The sequence below is a fragment of the Equus quagga genome, chromosome 6, assembly GCF_021613505.1.
Source record: "Equus quagga isolate Etosha38 chromosome 6, UCLA_HA_Equagga_1.0, whole genome shotgun sequence".
NCBI classification, from domain to species: Eukaryota; Metazoa; Chordata; class Mammalia; order Perissodactyla; family Equidae; genus Equus; species Equus quagga.
In genome coordinates, this window is record NC_060272.1 from 12,895,975 (window position 1) to 12,912,599 (window position 16,625).

The 16,625-nt window shown below is 43.8% G+C and overlaps 1 protein-coding gene and 1 non-coding gene across 7 annotated transcripts in view; both read left to right on the top strand.

The window, feature by feature from the left end:
* TMTC4 (transmembrane O-mannosyltransferase targeting cadherins 4) overlaps positions 1–16,625 on the top strand; it is a 58,775-nt gene that overhangs the window by 1,927 nt on the left and 40,223 nt on the right. For 3 of the 6 annotated variants that reach the window (XM_046664123.1, XM_046664122.1, XM_046664118.1), the window contains exons 2-5: positions 3,507–3,722; positions 7,514–7,629; positions 8,752–8,968; positions 13,133–13,220. In XM_046664123.1, the coding sequence (XP_046520079.1) occupies positions 3,561–3,722; positions 7,514–7,629; positions 8,752–8,968; positions 13,133–13,220 (583 nt within the window). In that variant the 5' untranslated portion in view covers positions 3,507–3,560. Of the gene's footprint in view, positions 1–3,506; positions 3,723–7,511; positions 7,635–7,861; positions 8,400–8,751; positions 8,969–13,132; positions 13,221–16,625 lie in introns of those variants that run through there. The other 3 variants (XM_046664121.1, XM_046664124.1, XM_046664119.1) reach the window with 3 other exon arrangements.
* LOC124241420 (U6 spliceosomal RNA) lies at positions 7,861–7,966 on the top strand. The gene has a single exon (XR_006889201.1). It is a non-coding gene; the product is annotated as a U6 spliceosomal RNA (small nuclear RNA).

A 16,625-nucleotide genomic window follows, 5' to 3' on the forward strand; every position in this document is an offset into this window, starting at 1 on the left:
CCTGAGGCCACAGTGGGGCTCCCTTCTTCTCACTCCATATGGTGAATTTACCATCCAGCCCCATCCAGGAGCCAGGGCTCCCAGGCAGGACATCACCGGGAGAAGAGGAACAGGGCAATGCAGCCAATGGCCCATCAAGAGAAAAACGGAATATGTGCCTTCCTATTTCATGGCCTGAGTACAAAAAATGGTAGAGGGGGCCGGTGCACCTGTCTGTACCACCTCACTCCAACACGGCTGCTTTTACCTGAGCCCAGGCCTGGCTGGGATCATTGCAGAGCAAAAGCCGTTTACTGTTGCAGGAAGGGGAGTAGGGAACAGGATCACCGTAATGCTGAGCAGTTTGTGCAGGACACACAGATGCCTGGCAAGGGAAGCAGTGCCCTGTGTCCGCCCAAAAGAAGGGCGCCCTTTTCTCCATTGCATCTGGTCACCTGATGGGTTACTGCTGGCCTTGGTTAGTAAGTCCGTCTACAGGAAGAAACAGTTGTTGACAACATTGGTGTTCCCAAGACAGGAGGTCAGGGACTAGGCACCAGGAACTAGTTTCTCCAAAATAATAACAGTGAAGGGAAGTAATTGTGTCCATCCCTTCTCTCCTTTAATCCTTACTGCAACATCCTGAAGTCAGTAGTGGTACCTACCCTATTGTGCTGATGAGGAATTGGTCCTTAGGAAGCCTGAGTAGCTCAAGGTCATGCAGGGAACAAGTCCAAATCCGTCTCCAGAGGCCATGCTCTATGAGTCTGAGAATTTTGCACGCGTTCCTAACACATTGTAGCCTTTATTGCATATGCTAATCCACAGTATTCTCTGAACTATCCCACTATACGCATTAACTGTTAAGCTTTAAGTGAAGAGGGCATTTGTGAGTATTTTCAGGGGCAGCAAAGAAGCAGGAACCTTGGAGACGAGGGGAGGGAAGCTGCATTGAGGAGGCGAGAAGTAAGGTGGAGGGCAGGGAGTGAGACAACTCTGGGTCCCCTGACGTTCCTGCAGTAGAAGAGGGGGAGAGCATTCTGGGGTTGACTCCCCAGGAGTCCAGGCCTGGCCCACAGTCCGCCTCTCGTATATCTCAGCTGTTGCCTGAGGACCAAAATGATTAGTCTGTATTACAAAGAATCAGATGAAAAGTGAGGCACGACAGCTTATTTCGGAGCACAAATTATTTCTTGATTCAGTATTCTTCCTGTAAGGCCATTTGAACTTCATGACAACCTTTTGTAAAATAATATTCAAATATTTGGGCCTAAAGCAGATAACATAAGACAAGTTATGTGACCATTCGTCATCTCACAGCTCTATTGTGCATCTAAAATTGATATAAAATGTTTGCTTTCCTCTACATTAATTTGCTAAATCAAAGAACACTTTTGTTCCCTCCATGTTAAGTCATGGTATCTTCCTAACTATTCAGCCTTTTTAAAATTTATTTTTAGCAGCAGGAGTAATTTCTTTAGCTGACATGTAGACAGGGGTTGGGCCCTGCCTGGTGACCTATATTATGTTTGCAGCTGTACCTTGGATTCAACCAATGGTCTGTCCATTCAGTGGAAAAGAAAAGAAAGGCAGCAGATAGTAGCTGGAATATTGCCCCCTGGCACTTGCTGAGAGCACAAGTTACATTTGATGGAGAAGCTTGAGGGGCCAATGGTGAGAGAGCTGCAGAGCCTTCCTCTCTGGATTGTAAATCTGGACCTCTTTCCAGCACCTGGAAAGGGACACTGTTACCACCGAATGGGGTGTCCCGTTGACCGTTGGATCTGTCTCCGTGGTCACTCAGACCCCTGTAGAAAAGATGCCTGCGACCTCAGATGGCCTATTTGGCTGACTTCTTATTGATTCCATAATCTGGGGTATTCCTTTGGAGATCCGGAAACGTACATCTACACTGCCTTCCCAGTCAAGGGGCCTGGGATTCTCCTCCATCAGCATGAGAGGAATGGGAGCCTTTGTAGGGAGGACAAGAGCTTTGGGTACCAATAAGCCAACCACTGAAGGGTATTTTCAAAAGAAGATAGTTCTGTGCCTATGCGTTTACCCTCCTTGAAAACAGACCTATAATAATAGCTAACCTCCCCTGGGCCTTTCTTAAAGCCCGGCAGTGCTTCTGAGCATCTTAGGTAGGTGTTTCATTTAACCCGCATGACCACCATGTAGGCTGAGCACAGTTATAGCTCCCACTTTAGAAGTAAGGAAACTGAGGCCCAGAGAGGTTAAGTAACTTGTCCAAAGAAGTTTCATCCAAATGTGAACCTGGTAAATGCAAAGAAAGCACCTGTTGAGGGTGTGGTGGGAATGGGGCCAGATAAAATGTGATTGGGAGGGTAGTTTGATGTTTGGGTGGATTCCAAGGTTGAAGCTCTTAGGCAGCTCTTGCTGCTGGGAAGTTCTCATGCTTTGCAGAGTGGCACAGGAGGTGGACTCTGAGAGGACAGGAGACACGCACAAGGCCACAGAACTCATAAATGACAAGGCTGAAAGACACAAGTTTCAGGCTTTGACGTTTTGCCTGTTTGAAAGAAAAGTTAAAAATAAGTGTATATTTTTAACCTGACTCTTTCACCAGTGTTGAAGGTCCTATCCTCACCTGGAATAGCCTCCCCTCCCCTCTTCTCCTTCAGAACACAGCTAGCCCTGTATTTCTAGGATGAGATATTGCCCCCACACCAGTCGGTCTGCAATGTTCTCTCCTTCCACTGTTTATCCTCTGTGTGTGAACCACTGACCTGGCTGTCGATTGTGTGCCCTACCTCATTCTCTCTGCTAAACTCTTCTTTCTGCCCGATTTTCGTCTAAGTGGCGTGGGTGTGTTCTGAGTTCTAGGTCTGTGTTTCATACCCCACGACACACATACACACAGTGTGCTAAGACTCAACAATGAATATTTATAGATTTTTTTCTTGATTGGATGAAGCAAGATGGTAGAACTGGTTCAAGGACTATAAAAATGATTTGCCTTATAGGGTTGATAATTAAAGGATTCCATTAAATCAGTGTTTCTCTGGGGCTGGCCCCGTGGCCAAGTGGTTAAGTTCGCACACTCCGCTGCAGGCGGCCCAGTGTTTCGTTGGTTCGAATCCTGGGTGCGGACATGGCACTGCTCATCAAACCACGCTGAGGCAGCATCCCACATGCCACAACTAGAAGGACCCACAACGAAGAATATACAATTATGTACCTTGTAACCGGGGGGCTTTGGGGAGAAAAAGGAAAAAATAAAATCTTTAAATCAGTGTTTCTCAGGGACAGTCCAGCATCAGAAACCCAAGGGCTTCCTATGTGGTAGGTTGCGTTTGGGCCTAGAAGAAGCTGCATGTGTCCCAAGTGACTTTTCTGCCCACTAGAGTTTGAAAGCCACAACTTAAAGTTTTTTTATGATCACATCCTATAAAACACAGCATAAATGACTCTAGCTCTTCTTCACTCAAGGTAAATATGTCCACTGCAGAAACATTCCCAACAATGTGTTGATGAATATTTATACCATGTTATTTTTCTTGCAGATTTCTAACCAGCATAATGCTGGAGCAGGAGGCTGGCAGCCTGCAGTTTTCAAAATGGCCGAGTTGGACGCCGAATTGGATCACATCTTTCCATCTTCTGTTCTTCCTCCTTCCTGGGCTAAGTTAGTGGTGGGATTTGTTTCCCTCGTCTGTTTTGCACGAAGCTATGATGGAGATTTTGTCTTTGATGACTCTGAAGCTATTGTTAACAATAAGGTTCGTGTCTTAATTCCTTTCTGATAAACTTACGTTAACCACTTGCCTACATCTCCATAATAATCTTAATTTTATGTTGAATTCTTGTCTGTTAACCTTGGGTTAAGAATTTGCCTGGGCTCAGTTGTGTGCTCTAGATTTCCCGTCTCTTTTAGATAGCGCTCCTTGATTTAGAGCCCCTTTGATTGCTGGCAGCAGGGTCTCCAACCCCTGCCTAAACTCAAGCTTCACCCTCCCCACCTACCGTATTTGAGGCCCCAGTCCACACATGTCTCAGAGAGACTGTTAATTCTAAGATTGCAAGGCGAGAGTATTCCAGGGCATTGCAGACTAAATATTTCAGGTTTTGAGAGAAATTTTCATAACTCTATGCCAGAAATGTTACCCGAAAAACAATGGTGCATTTGCTGCAGTGATGGATGAGTCGGATGCCCCAGCAAAAGATGCATTCTCAGCAGCAGGCCGTGAGCTCACTGCTCCTTGTCCTTTGCTGATGGCATCAGGACAGCCTGCTGACAGCTGCTGAAGGACGAGGAGCGTGCTGCCCATGCATACTGCAGTTCCTGCTCATTTCATGTTTGCAGACTCAAATTTGCTGAATTTGCAAAACCCAGCCAGTTTTGCTCACCAGTGGGTGTGAGGAAAATGATATTCTTTTTCACTCATTAACTGAGATAGGGAAGAAGAAATAGGTTTGTGGAGAGGGAGGAAAAAGATTTAAGAAAGCTAAAAGAAAATCAGAACAAGAAAACTCAGAGGCAGGGAGAGCCCAGAGGAGAAGGAATTCGGAAATGGCAGGCTTAGAGCCTTGGGGCAGTCTAGCTACTCCTCGGATATTTTATGCATGTGCCTTGACCAATAAAGAGAGCTGGAAGGAATGCACTAATCTCTGCCTAGTAGATGCAGTTTTAGGATTCTTTGTAACGTTGTTGAATGCTCTTACAATTTTGAAGTCATAGATTCTACCACATGAGGAGAAAGTCATCTTCATATTGAAAATGTTGAGAAAAATTCTCTATGAGACAAACATGTATTCTAGGGCGAGATGGGGGTAACTGTTTTGCAGATACTTTATTTGTAACATTGTAATTGATTTTCTCTGTTTCAGCAGCACAGACCAGGCATTGTTGACGTTTGTTTTTAATTCAAGTGCTTCACTTGTAATTTTCCTCATGTTTACCCAGCAGTTACTGCAGATGTTTCTGCTTCAGTTCTTTTCTAAACCATGTTGAAAGAAAAAGCAGTGTGTATCTCTAAGCCACTATGTCACATTGGTGGCTTACTAGCTACGGAATTGCTTTTCTAACGAGGATGCTAGGATGTGACTTTATTTTTTTAATTGCATTCTTCATTTTGTTGAGAGTTTCTTGACTCTTCCATTATTATAAAGTGGAAGGTCTATGAAGTGTTAACTCGGACCCTATGTCGAAGAGCTTTGGTGAGAAGGCAGAGAGGACACATGAGTTTGCTGGGTGTGGGATGCCCTGGTGTGTGGGTATGATTCTCTTTCCTTCTGTGTGGGGTACGGCAGATGAAGCCATTTTGTGGCTTTACTGCACATTGTCTTGGCCGTGTTTTCCAGAGCATCACACTGTGCCCCTTTGTTAACTTGCTAGCCCTCCCTTTTTTCTTTCCTGTTTAATGAAAGGCCCTCCTCCGTTCATTGGCCCCGTGCCTACGGTAATGTGAAACAGGCTGTTACTGGGTTTTGTTGGTGCTAAAGACTGCTTTCCAGATGCTTCCTTGTAGGGTTGAGTTGCCTTTTTTCATTGAGATGATGGTTTTCTTTGAGACAGTGGAATTAGCAGGAATTTCAGACAGAACACATCTTTTCCATAAATCATTAGGAGGAAAAATTGACCTTTCTTCCTGTAGCGCGCCCTGCGGTGTGTAGGCTATACCTAATCAAATATTTAGAGCTTGGTTGGTGTTCATTTTCTGCTCAAATGGAGGGAAAGATTCTCCGCCCAACCCCTTCACAACTGGCAGGTACTTCTGGGACAATGAAAAAGAAGACAGACTTCCGGTTTTGTAACTGAGTAAACTAAGTTAGTGAGTGGATTACACAACCTTCACGAAATAGCTGGCTCTTAGGAGTTGTATGCTCAAGGCCTCTCAAGCCAATACCCAATGGAAGTGAAATTCACCCTCAAAGTGGGTATCAGGTGACAAACTTTGCATCTGTCACCTGTCCTCAAGCCTTCCCCTTTGAGTCAGCAAGCCCTTAAGTAGCAAATTCTTACCAAATTCCACCATGTGCCTTGCTCTTGGGCCGCCCAAGATTTGCCATACCTACTTCTTCTGTGTGGGGCCTTCCCCACCTTCAGATTGTTGTAAGCTGCAAAGACTGTCCACCTTAGATGCAGACACAGCATGAGCTCTGCTATCAGGCGGACCCACCTGTTGGCGTCAGGAGCTACTCATGCAAAGAGGACAGGGTCTGATGTGATTTGTGGGTGTGCTCCCAGCTGCACAGTCCCAAACCTGCCCACCCGCGAGTCAGCGAGCCTTGTGATCTCCTTTAAAGCCTTCCTTTTCTGCTTAAGGCAATCCATTGATCTTGGTTACTGCCACGAGCGTCTCGACTGATAGCTGGTGTGGTGCTTAGCACATCATCGTTCCTAGTCCCTGAAATGTTCCCGTTTAATTATGCTTTAAAGGGAATATTAGCATGCAGTTTTGTTACTTCTTCATAGTGCCTTGTCTGCCTTTCTTCTTGTTAGACACAATTTAAACAATCTGGGTGCATATTTAAATGTAAAAAAATGCATTTTTAAGTATCTGTAGTACAGTACCAAATTAAATTACCTTAGTAGTGAGATAGGTCTCATTTTTTAGTATTGAATGATCTTCATCTTTAAAAATTATGTGGAAGTTGTTTTTCTTTAATTTTACTCTCTGCTTAGCTCATGATCAAAAATGGGGAACTTTAAAAAATATATGTTAGTCCGCTCATGTTTTAACTGGGATATTTTTGGTAAATTACCTTATGTGTTGGATATGAGAGAGGGTAATAGTGATCTCGTTCAGCTATATGATCCATTTATTCACTAAACATGGATTAAGCACCTTCTGTTTACTCCCAGCAAACACAGGTGTGGCCCGGGCCTGGTAGAGCCCCAGTCCAGCGGGGCAGACAGATAATAGTTGGGTGATTGTAAATCACCAGTGTCCCAAGCAGTGAGAGGACAGGTGCGACACACCCCAAGACTCATGGAAGGGGAATTGCATCAGCTCAGGAAGGTCATAGCTCGCTGGCTGAGATAGGAATTGTGGGAGGAGTTGAGCTGTGAAGAGTTGAGGGGTGACTGTCTGGATAGAGACCTGCACATGCAAAGCCTTCGGGGTGGGTGGCAGCAAGAGCTGTGTGGGGAGCAGACAAAGGCCAGTAGCAGGAACACAGAGTCCGAGAGATGAGCCTGCAGAGTTTGGCAGGAGCCAGAGCACCCCAGGCTGTGACATCCATGTCAGGACATCAGCTTTGCCTTGGGGGTGGAGTGGGGGTGGGGGTTAGCTATTGCAGTGTTTTAAGCAGGGTAGGGTGGGGTGACCCAGTTTGCGTTTGGGACAAATCGATGTGGAGAACATATCAGAGGGCACAGTGGACTCACTAGGAGTCCTGGCTGTATCCTAGGTGAGTAATGATGGCGGCTTGGCCCAGGACTGGTAGGAGAGATGGAGAACAGAGGTATGAGGAACTTGAAGAAGAGGTCTTGGTGAGGGCTTAGATGTGGGGTGAGGAAAGAGTTGTGACTCCTTTGCCCAGACTGTCCTCTGTTGTGTTCCTGTAGGACCTCCGAGCTGAAACGCCCCTTGGGGACCTGTGGCATCATGACTTCTGGGGCAGTAGGCTGAGCAGCAACACCAGCCACAAGTCCTACCGACCTCTCACCGTCCTGACTTTCAGGTGAGGTATGCCAGCATGGGCTGTACGGGACGGTCACCCGAGGTTTGTGCATGATATTGTACCAGGTTTGATGGGACAAGGTTCCCCGTGTCAATGAGTCAAGATAGTGGTTCCGAGGCGAGTATAAGCCTCTCACCTATGTGGGTGTCTGAGAAGTATGTGCTAACTTCAGCCGTTAGGAGTTAGGTCATGGGAAGATGGAGAGAACATGCCTGAGGAAACTTCGTTTCAGGGCTCGCTCTGGCAGTACACATAGAAAAGTGGAACACTACAGAGAGGATTAGCGTGGCCCCTGCACAAGGATGACGCAAAGCGTTCCGTACTTGGTACACTTCTTGGAGGTGGGACCCTTTGCTGGTTAACACCAAGAAAATGATGTGAGTGAAAACAACATGTGGCATCTAATGAAACTGATTTTTTTCCACTACGAGAAAAAAGGTATAAATTCCAATATACAGAAATAAAATGAAGCTAAAAACAATCTAACCCCCCCCCACCATTAATCAGGGAGCTATTTCCATTAAATAAATTTGTTCGCCCCACAAAAGTTCCCTTTCCTAGCTGTTTCTTGGGTGCATTAGATAGTAGTGTATAGATCTCATTGAAGCATGGAAGTGATGAATTGGAACCGCTGGTACTTGAAAAGCAGTCAGAAATAAGGACCCCTGACAACAAGCAAGTGTTTCATTGGACAGAAGAGTGGTGGACAAACTGCAATTTTATTGAGCAAGTTACGTGACTGTCCCTGTGAAGGTCCCTGTGGGCTGGCCGTGAGTAGTGTGTGGCATATTGTATCTTCTCGGAATGTAGTCTTGCCTTTTTGCACTTAAAAAATTATCTGGTTTTCCTTTCCCTTTTCCTCTCCAAGTATTTTCTGTCCCACTCCTCTGAGATGCCTTTATCTTCCATTTTCCTTGTGCAGTTAATTATGTTCTTACCTTTTCTTCAACCTTCTTAGCTTGACAGGCCTTATTTATCTTGACACTATTTTTACCAAACTTGCACACAGTCTTTTTCTTCCGCCTTTAATATTTTCACTCACCAGCCTTTTCCTTCGGACGATTTGCGTGTTATTTCACGTGCTTCTGCACGGGTGGTACGAACACTCTTCGTTTACTACAGGATTAACTACTATTTGTCCGGAGGCTTCCACCCTGTGAGTTTCCACGTGGTCAACATCCTCCTGCATGGTGGCATCTCTGTCCTCATGGTGGATGTCTTCTCGGTGCTGTTCGGCGGCCTGCAGTACACCAGTAAAGGCCGGAGGTTAAACCTGGCCCCGAGGTCGTCCCTGCTGGCCGCACTGCTGTTTGCCGTGCATCCAGTGCACACCGAGTGTGTAAGTATCGTCTGCCTGTGGCCTCTGCACTCGTGTAAGGATTAGAAGGCGCCTGTATGTCGGTTCGTTTCCTAAAACAGATGTCCCTTAAATACTTGTTGAGCTATAGAAAGTGTGCTCTGCCGTGCCCTGCCAGACATCTGAGACCATTATATGTAGGTCCAACAGGTCTCTCTTGTGAAAAATGCAGAGTCCTTTATTGGTGAAGACTTTGTAATAACCATATGGTATGATCTCAGCTGATACTTTCTGTTTCGCTTATATGACCACGCTATAAAGGAATATTGCCTGGCTTTGGGGTCCAAAAGCCAGAGGCCTAGAAACTTTCTTCAGCAAAGGGTCTGATGCAATTTTCCTGTGATAGCTGAGAGCTTTATAATTTTCAAAATGCTTTCTCGTACTTAACGTGACTGTCCCAAAAACTCTGTGAGATCAGATGGGCTCGCATAACAGTTTCCACTCTACAGAAGAGGAAATGGCCTGGGAGGATGAAGGAAAGGACTTCCCCGAGGTCAGTCAACAGATGGATGGATGTAGAGATAGAACTTAAATTCTGGTCTCCCGAGGCCTGGGCTGAGGAGGTGCCGACAAGCTTTGCGTTGAACTGGAAAGTGGGTCCCCACGCCCTGCTGGGGATTGCTCGTGCATTCTCCCCACCTTCCTTCTCATCTTCCTGTGTTGTCCTCCTTCCCTTGACGGACTGCCCGGGTGGTGGGGCAGCGCCTGACAGGTGACTCACCTGCTGGGCAGGGGCCCGTACCTGTATTCCATTGAGCTGCTGCTGAATATATTTGGTACAAGCTGTTTTGGGATTTAACTAAACACTTAGGGGATTTTTAGCAACCAGCCTATCCCCAGCACCATGGAACCCTTTAAAAATGTAAGTCATGTTTGCTGAAGTAAAAGATTTGATTCTAGTCATTCATTGTGCGAGCGTGACGTGCCTGCGATAACACACTGCATGTACTTTACAGCCTCTCCACAACAGACTTCTGCACTTAATATGTATTTACATACCTACGTATTAACCAACTGTGCTGAGCATCTTGAAGTAAGTTTCACAATATTACACAGAATCCCTGCCTTTAGCATCTGATTTTATTAAGTGTATTAAACTATCTCTTCTTGGGTATTTAGAGGATTGTGGAATTCTCACAACCTTCTAATATCTTCTTACTTTAAAGCTGATTAAAAAATTCTCATAATTTTTTACTTCAGCAAATTCAGACGACTGAAGGGAACTGTTGTAAAAGATTAGTTGTCAACTATTTATTTATATGTATCTGTGACTGAAGTAAAATTTGTTTCAGTGTGAGTTCTCTTTATGGTGAAATGTTTAGCAGTAGCATACACATTCATCAGAAATCAGGGAATTTCTGGCAGAAGTACTGATTGACTGTTCTGGTTCTTGTCTAATTTAGTGTGAACTTAAATAAAATATTTGAGTTATTGACCAAAGAAATTTTTCTAAAATTCTGATGTTAAATATTGTGAAGTTAGTTTATAGCAAAAGTTTGAAGTGTCAACAAGTGTAACTGGATGTGTACACACACACACACGCCCCAGATAAATGTAATCCCAGAACATTTTAACTCCAAATTCTTTGAGATATTTAAAAAGAACCCATGGGAAGTCTAGCTATAGGAGAGAAGGAAATATTTAAAGAAAATCTCTTCATCTCCCCCACTCCTCCATTGCATGAAACCCATTCAAACTCAAACTGTAAGAAAAAGTTATGGGTCATTAAAATTAGCATTCTTAAGAGAGATTTTTTGTATGTTTACCGTTCATTGTTTTGGCAAATTGTTTGTAGTCAGTTTCCTCCTATCTGTACCCCCATGTTATCTCCTTCTCTACATTTAACCCAGCCTTAAAAATTTAAAAATGAACGAAAAGAAGGTCGACAACTCGAGCAACCAGCCAGAGGTAGAGCTCCTTGGATGAGCTTCTCTGTGTTGGTTTTACTTACTTTATCCTCGGTCAGGGTTTGGGGTTCTGGGCCGTGCTCAGGCCCTGTAGGTAGCCACAGCTGGAAGGAAGGTGTCGCTCTTTTCCCTCTCATCGTCCTGAGGGGAGGCCCATGGGACCAGGGGCTCTAGCTGCTCCCTTGTCACTTACCTCAGTGCTGAGGAGCCCATACCTGCCTCCCCCCGAGCTGCTGTGTCCTTTGTTCCTTCCTGCTCCCCTGTGTATGGAAGCACCCTTCGGGATTCACGCGGGAACTATCAGTGAGCCAGCACTTGCTGTGTACCAGGCTCTGTTTGGTTTCGCTACGTCTCTGATTTTACAGTACCCCTAACTGAGTGAGTTACAAGCCTGAGTTTTCAAGAGCTCTCCTGGCACGTTCCCTTCATTGGTGAGGTAATTGGACTGTTAACCCCCCCCCCCCCGCCCCGGCATCCTGGCCTGCTTGTTCCAGATCTGTGTAACCTTTGTTTGTCCTTAGCTTTCTTTCATATGCATGGCATTCACAGGTTGGATTCATCAGCTCCTTCAGTCTTCTTTTTTTTTTTGAAGATTGGCACCTGAGCTAACATCTGTTGCCAATCTTCTTTTTCTTTTTTTCTTCTCCTCCCCAAAGCCCCCCAGTACATAGCTGTATATTCTAGTTGTAGGTCCTTCTAGTTGTGCTGTGTGGGACGCCACTTCAGTATGGCCTGGCCTGATGAGCGGTGCCATGTCCATGCCCAGGATCCGAACCGGTGAAACCCTGGGCTGCTGAAGTGGAGTATGCGAACTTAACCACTCAGTCTCGGGGCCAGCTCCTCCTCCATTCTTCTTAGCAATTGTGTGACACCACGGGTTGCAGAATGGATAAGCGCCCTCAGCATTTCATATCTAACCAGTCTAGTGGGAAACTGCTCCTTAAAGGCATTCTTTTTAGCTGTTGGTTGTATAGACACTTGGGAATTGTATGTAAATATAGTAATTTTCACATTCATTGCAGAGTCTCTTATCTCCGTAGTCCTATTCCACATCTCCCGTATCATAAATCTGTCCTTTAAGAAAAGGTGAACTTAGGGGCTGGCCAGGTGGCACAGCCGTTAAATTTGCACATTCTGCTTCGGGGCCTGGGGTTTGCTGGTTTGGATCCCGGGTGCGGACATGGCACCGCTTGTCAAGCCATGCTGTGGCAGGCATCCCACATATAAAGTAGAGGAAGATGAGCACAGATGTTAGCTCAGAGCCAGTCTTCCTCAGCAAAAAGAGGAGGATTGGCAGCAGATGTTAGCTCAGGGTTAATCTTCCTCAAAAAAAAAAAAAAAAGAAAAGGTGAACTTACCAGCTGTTAAAGTGATCCCTGGAGAATCACAGTAAAACTTTGCTATATGTCATATCCAGGTGCTCGTTAGTAAAGAATGCCACATGAACTAGACCAGCACTCATGGGTAGAATTCCATGTCTTTCAGTGCCATGAAACATTTGGAAAACAATGATTAATCAGCCTAAAAGAACTAAGGAACAAATTTTGTATTGCTTCATTGTCACTGAGGTAAACAAGGGAAGGGGGTCATCAGATGTGGAAAATGGGGGTAAGAAATGGTAGAGATTGTATTCTGTTTTCATCCTACTTGTCAGTCACTTTTGAAGCGTTCGGCTTTGCTGGTTAACCCACGTAATTGGTTTTGGTCTGAAGGGAGGAAAAAATGACAGAGGCAGCTTTGAACAATTATTCCTGCTCTTTTTCTATATGCCTGATAACTTTTAACACTTATTTCCCATCTTTCTTTTATGTTTCCAATCAAATCTTCTTTTTTTAAATATCATGTCCTTTGAGCTGATCACATTTTCTGGTTGGAAATCCACTTGGTAACCTGGTCAAAAGCATAAGTCTCTGGAGCTCTGGAGGGCAGCGTGCTGAAGACAGGGCTTTCACTGCACATGGGCGTCGCTGACTGTCCTGCTCACAGAGTGGCCAGCCATAGGTTCAAACCAATCCAGCTTTCTCTTGAAAGCAGTTCACTCAAGGCCTAGATCAAAAGGGAAAAGAAAACCAATTGTAAGATAAGACCACATGGCTATTGCACAGTTACACAGATTATTTTAGTAGATGGCAGAGTCTAGTAAGGTTTTTGTTTTCTATTTCTAGGGCATTTTTTGTATTGCTGAAGTTTTGCTTAAATATGTTTTATGTAAATCTTTTCTTCATCTTCTTCCTTTAAGGTTGCTGGTGTTGTCGGCCGCGCAGACCTCCTGGGTGCCCTGTTCTTTCTGTTATCTTTCCTTGGCTACTGTAAAGCATTTAGAGAACGTAAGCATGATGTTTGCCTTCTTAATTTTGCATCTTCTTCGTGTTTTTGTCCTATTGAGCAATGTTTTAACAGAGGGGAAATTATCTGTTTATATAAGTTATCACTTTGAGGGAATGTGGGTCAAAGGGTGTAAACTCCCTTTAGATATGTCTCCCTACTCCATTGGTTTTTTAATAATTCAGAGTTTGTGCATCAGTGTTCACATGAGAGTATCCTGTGGGGTGGTGAAACCAAGAGCTGCTGCTCCTGCTACCAAAGCTGTTGTGATTGATTTTTGTGGTTTTATTTCCAACAAAATTGTAGAGGAAGAAGCTTTTGGTGATTTTTTAATTAAAACCTCTTGAAAAAAAATACAAAAATGCTAAAATGTGAATATGCCCCTGGACTATGAGGTTCTTGTTTTTTCATTGTAGTGTTATTAATACTTACAAAGAAAGTCATTGTTGGACTAATGAAGTTGCAGTGACCATTTGGGGAGAGGATTGCTTGGTTATTAGCAGCAGTGCATTTATTGACACAGTGGAATCTCTGTCTAACTCTACTCGTTATATGGATTCTGATCGTCTCTGAGTCAAATCATACCTTCCAAATTGTTGTATCATAGAAGTTGGATATGATACATCTAGCATTTGTATAGTGATTATGCATACTGGCCCCAGCAAGTGTCAGAAATTCACCTTCTGTTATTTCGTGACATATAAAAAGTCACATGAAGTTCATGTTTCCATGTCCACGTATGAAGCGTAACTGGAACATAGGTACACCCGCATGTTTTCATTTTGTCTGTGGCTGCTTTTGCCCTACCATGGCAGTGGTTAGGAGTTTCAATAGAGGGTAGAATGCTTACTGCCCCATCCTTTACAAAGTTTGCCAGCCCTTGGGACACATGAATTCACAGGGAGCTGTCCCTGTCTGAGTGGTTCCAAAAATTATTTTAGCAGTGATTAATAGGGAGTTTCCAGCAGGAAGTTTTTTCCTTATGAACATAGATGACTTTGCTGTTAATAGCTGCCATGTATTGACTGTCTGCTGGCATGTGTGTGTATGTAGATATATATTTTTCTCATTTAATTATGTAATAGTCTTCAAGGTAGGTGGAATTTCTTCCCCCATTTTCCAGATGTAGGACTCTGAGTTTAAGTAACTCTCCCAGGGTCACAGAGCTATTTATGGCAGAACCAGTTCACTCTCGAGACTGTCTAACTCACTTCAAAGCCAGCACCAAATGCATCATGTTCTTCTGCTTCCCTGTACTCCTGGGACTGGTGAGGCAAGCTTACCGAACAATCATGAAAAATAGCCAGGAGGTACATTCAGTTCTGTTAACAAATCGTTAAAATGTTGGGTGTGATAATGACATCACAGGTATGCTTTAAAAACAGTCCTTTTCTTTTAGAGACATATGCTGAAATATTTATGGATCAAACCGTGTAAAGTCTGGGATTTGCTTCAAAATAACCTAAGAGGAAGCAGGAAGGGTGGAGGCATATAGATGAAGACAGACAGGCCAGGAGTCGATCACTGTTTAAGTGAGCGATGGAGACCTGAGAGTCCCTGTATTAGTATCTCTACTTTTGTATGTGTTTTTTGTTTTTTAAAAAAGGCAGTTTGTTGTTTTAATGGCTAGGTGAGTCATCAGATTAAGAATCAACAGATTTTGGTGACTTTTTTTTAATCTTTAAAACATTGTGTTTAAGACAACCAGATTATATATTTTTAAGGATTTTTTTTCCTTCTGACATTACATGAAATGAGTGAATAATTAATGACTTAATAATTTTGTTATGGAAGTGGAAGGGAATTTCTAAAACCAAAATGTAATGATATAATTTAGCAATTAAACATGAAAAACTTAAAATATTAGAACAGGCAACTGGAATACATTTATAAAATATTTGATACCAAAGAACGTAGGTGATATATGTCATACAATAAAATGAACACCTGTGAGCTCATCTCCCAATTTTTTAAAAGTCACCTTTTCTAAAATTAGAACAATTTAAAGACTCCTTCCTCACCCCTCCCCCAGTGCCTCTTGTCTCTAGCCCCTTTGCGAGACCAGGGACCATCCCTGAAGCCCGAGGTTCTGCCCCTCCCTGAGGTCTCTTTGGGTTTGGAAGACAGGCATTTAGAAGGTCAAACAGCATCTCCTTCCTCTCCTCGCCCTCCCGACAGCTCCCAGGTGCTGTCACTCCACAAAATAAAGGCTGATGGGGCTGCTTACCTTACTGTTCGCTCTCAAGGATTCTGGAAGAGTTTCTAAAACAAGTTTATCTTCCCAAAAATGCTATCCTGAGGTGAAAATAGCACACAGACTAGATTCTTCTCTTGTGATTTTTAATGTCTTAGAAATTTGTGGGAGTTCCCTAGTGGACACAAAACAAAGAATTAGTTTTACTGTTTAAATCTCAATAGACTTTTTTCTTTATTGTATTAAAATATACCTAACATAAAATTGACCATTTTTAAATGTACCAGTTCAGTGACATATTAAGTACATTCTCATTGTTGTGCAACCATCACCACCGTCCATCTCCAGAACTTTTTCATCTTCCCAAACTGAAACTCTGTACCCATTAAACAATAACTCCCCACTCCCCCTACCCTCAGCCCCTAGCACCCGCTATTCTGTCTTCTGTCCATGAATTTGACTACTCTAGGTACCTCGTATAAGTGGAATCATGCAATATTTGTCCTTTTGTGACTAGTTTATTTCACTTAGCATATCTTCAAGGTGCATCCATGTTGTAGTATGTGTCAGAAATTCCTTCCTTTTTAAGGCTTGGTAATATCCCGTTGTATGTATAAATCACATTTTGTTTATCTCTTCATCTGTCAGTGGGCATTTGGGTTGTTTCTACTTTTAGACTATTGAGAATAGTGCTACCATGAACACTGGTATACCTAATAGACCTTTTAAAAAAGAGCAATAGACTTCCTTTTAACCCTTATTTTTTTTCTACAAAAGACTTCGGCAGGATTGTAAACTCTTCTAAAACAGACTGTACAGGTATTTATAGTTATAGGCCTGGAACATCTGTATAGAAACTGTCCATAGTTTCCAAGGGTAGATTGGGAAGGGCTGGTGAGATTTTCCTCTCACTGCCCCTCCTCCATCCCTCATGTTCGGCTGAGCATGGGGCTCCAGTTGTGTGTTTTGGAGCACCTGTTCTCTCAAACCTGCAACTCCACTAAGACACAGTGGAAGGGGGACCCAAGTGGGCCCAGACTGTGCCATGCTCACTCAGGACTTGGTTATACCCAACCATTCCCCACCCCCTTTTATTATTATTATTTTATCATACCCAGATAAAACCACCACTTTTCTGGTGACTCCTCATTTTTCTGAAATGGCAGAGGGTTTGGGGACAGCCGAATAGAACAGCTTCAAGTACAGAGAACAG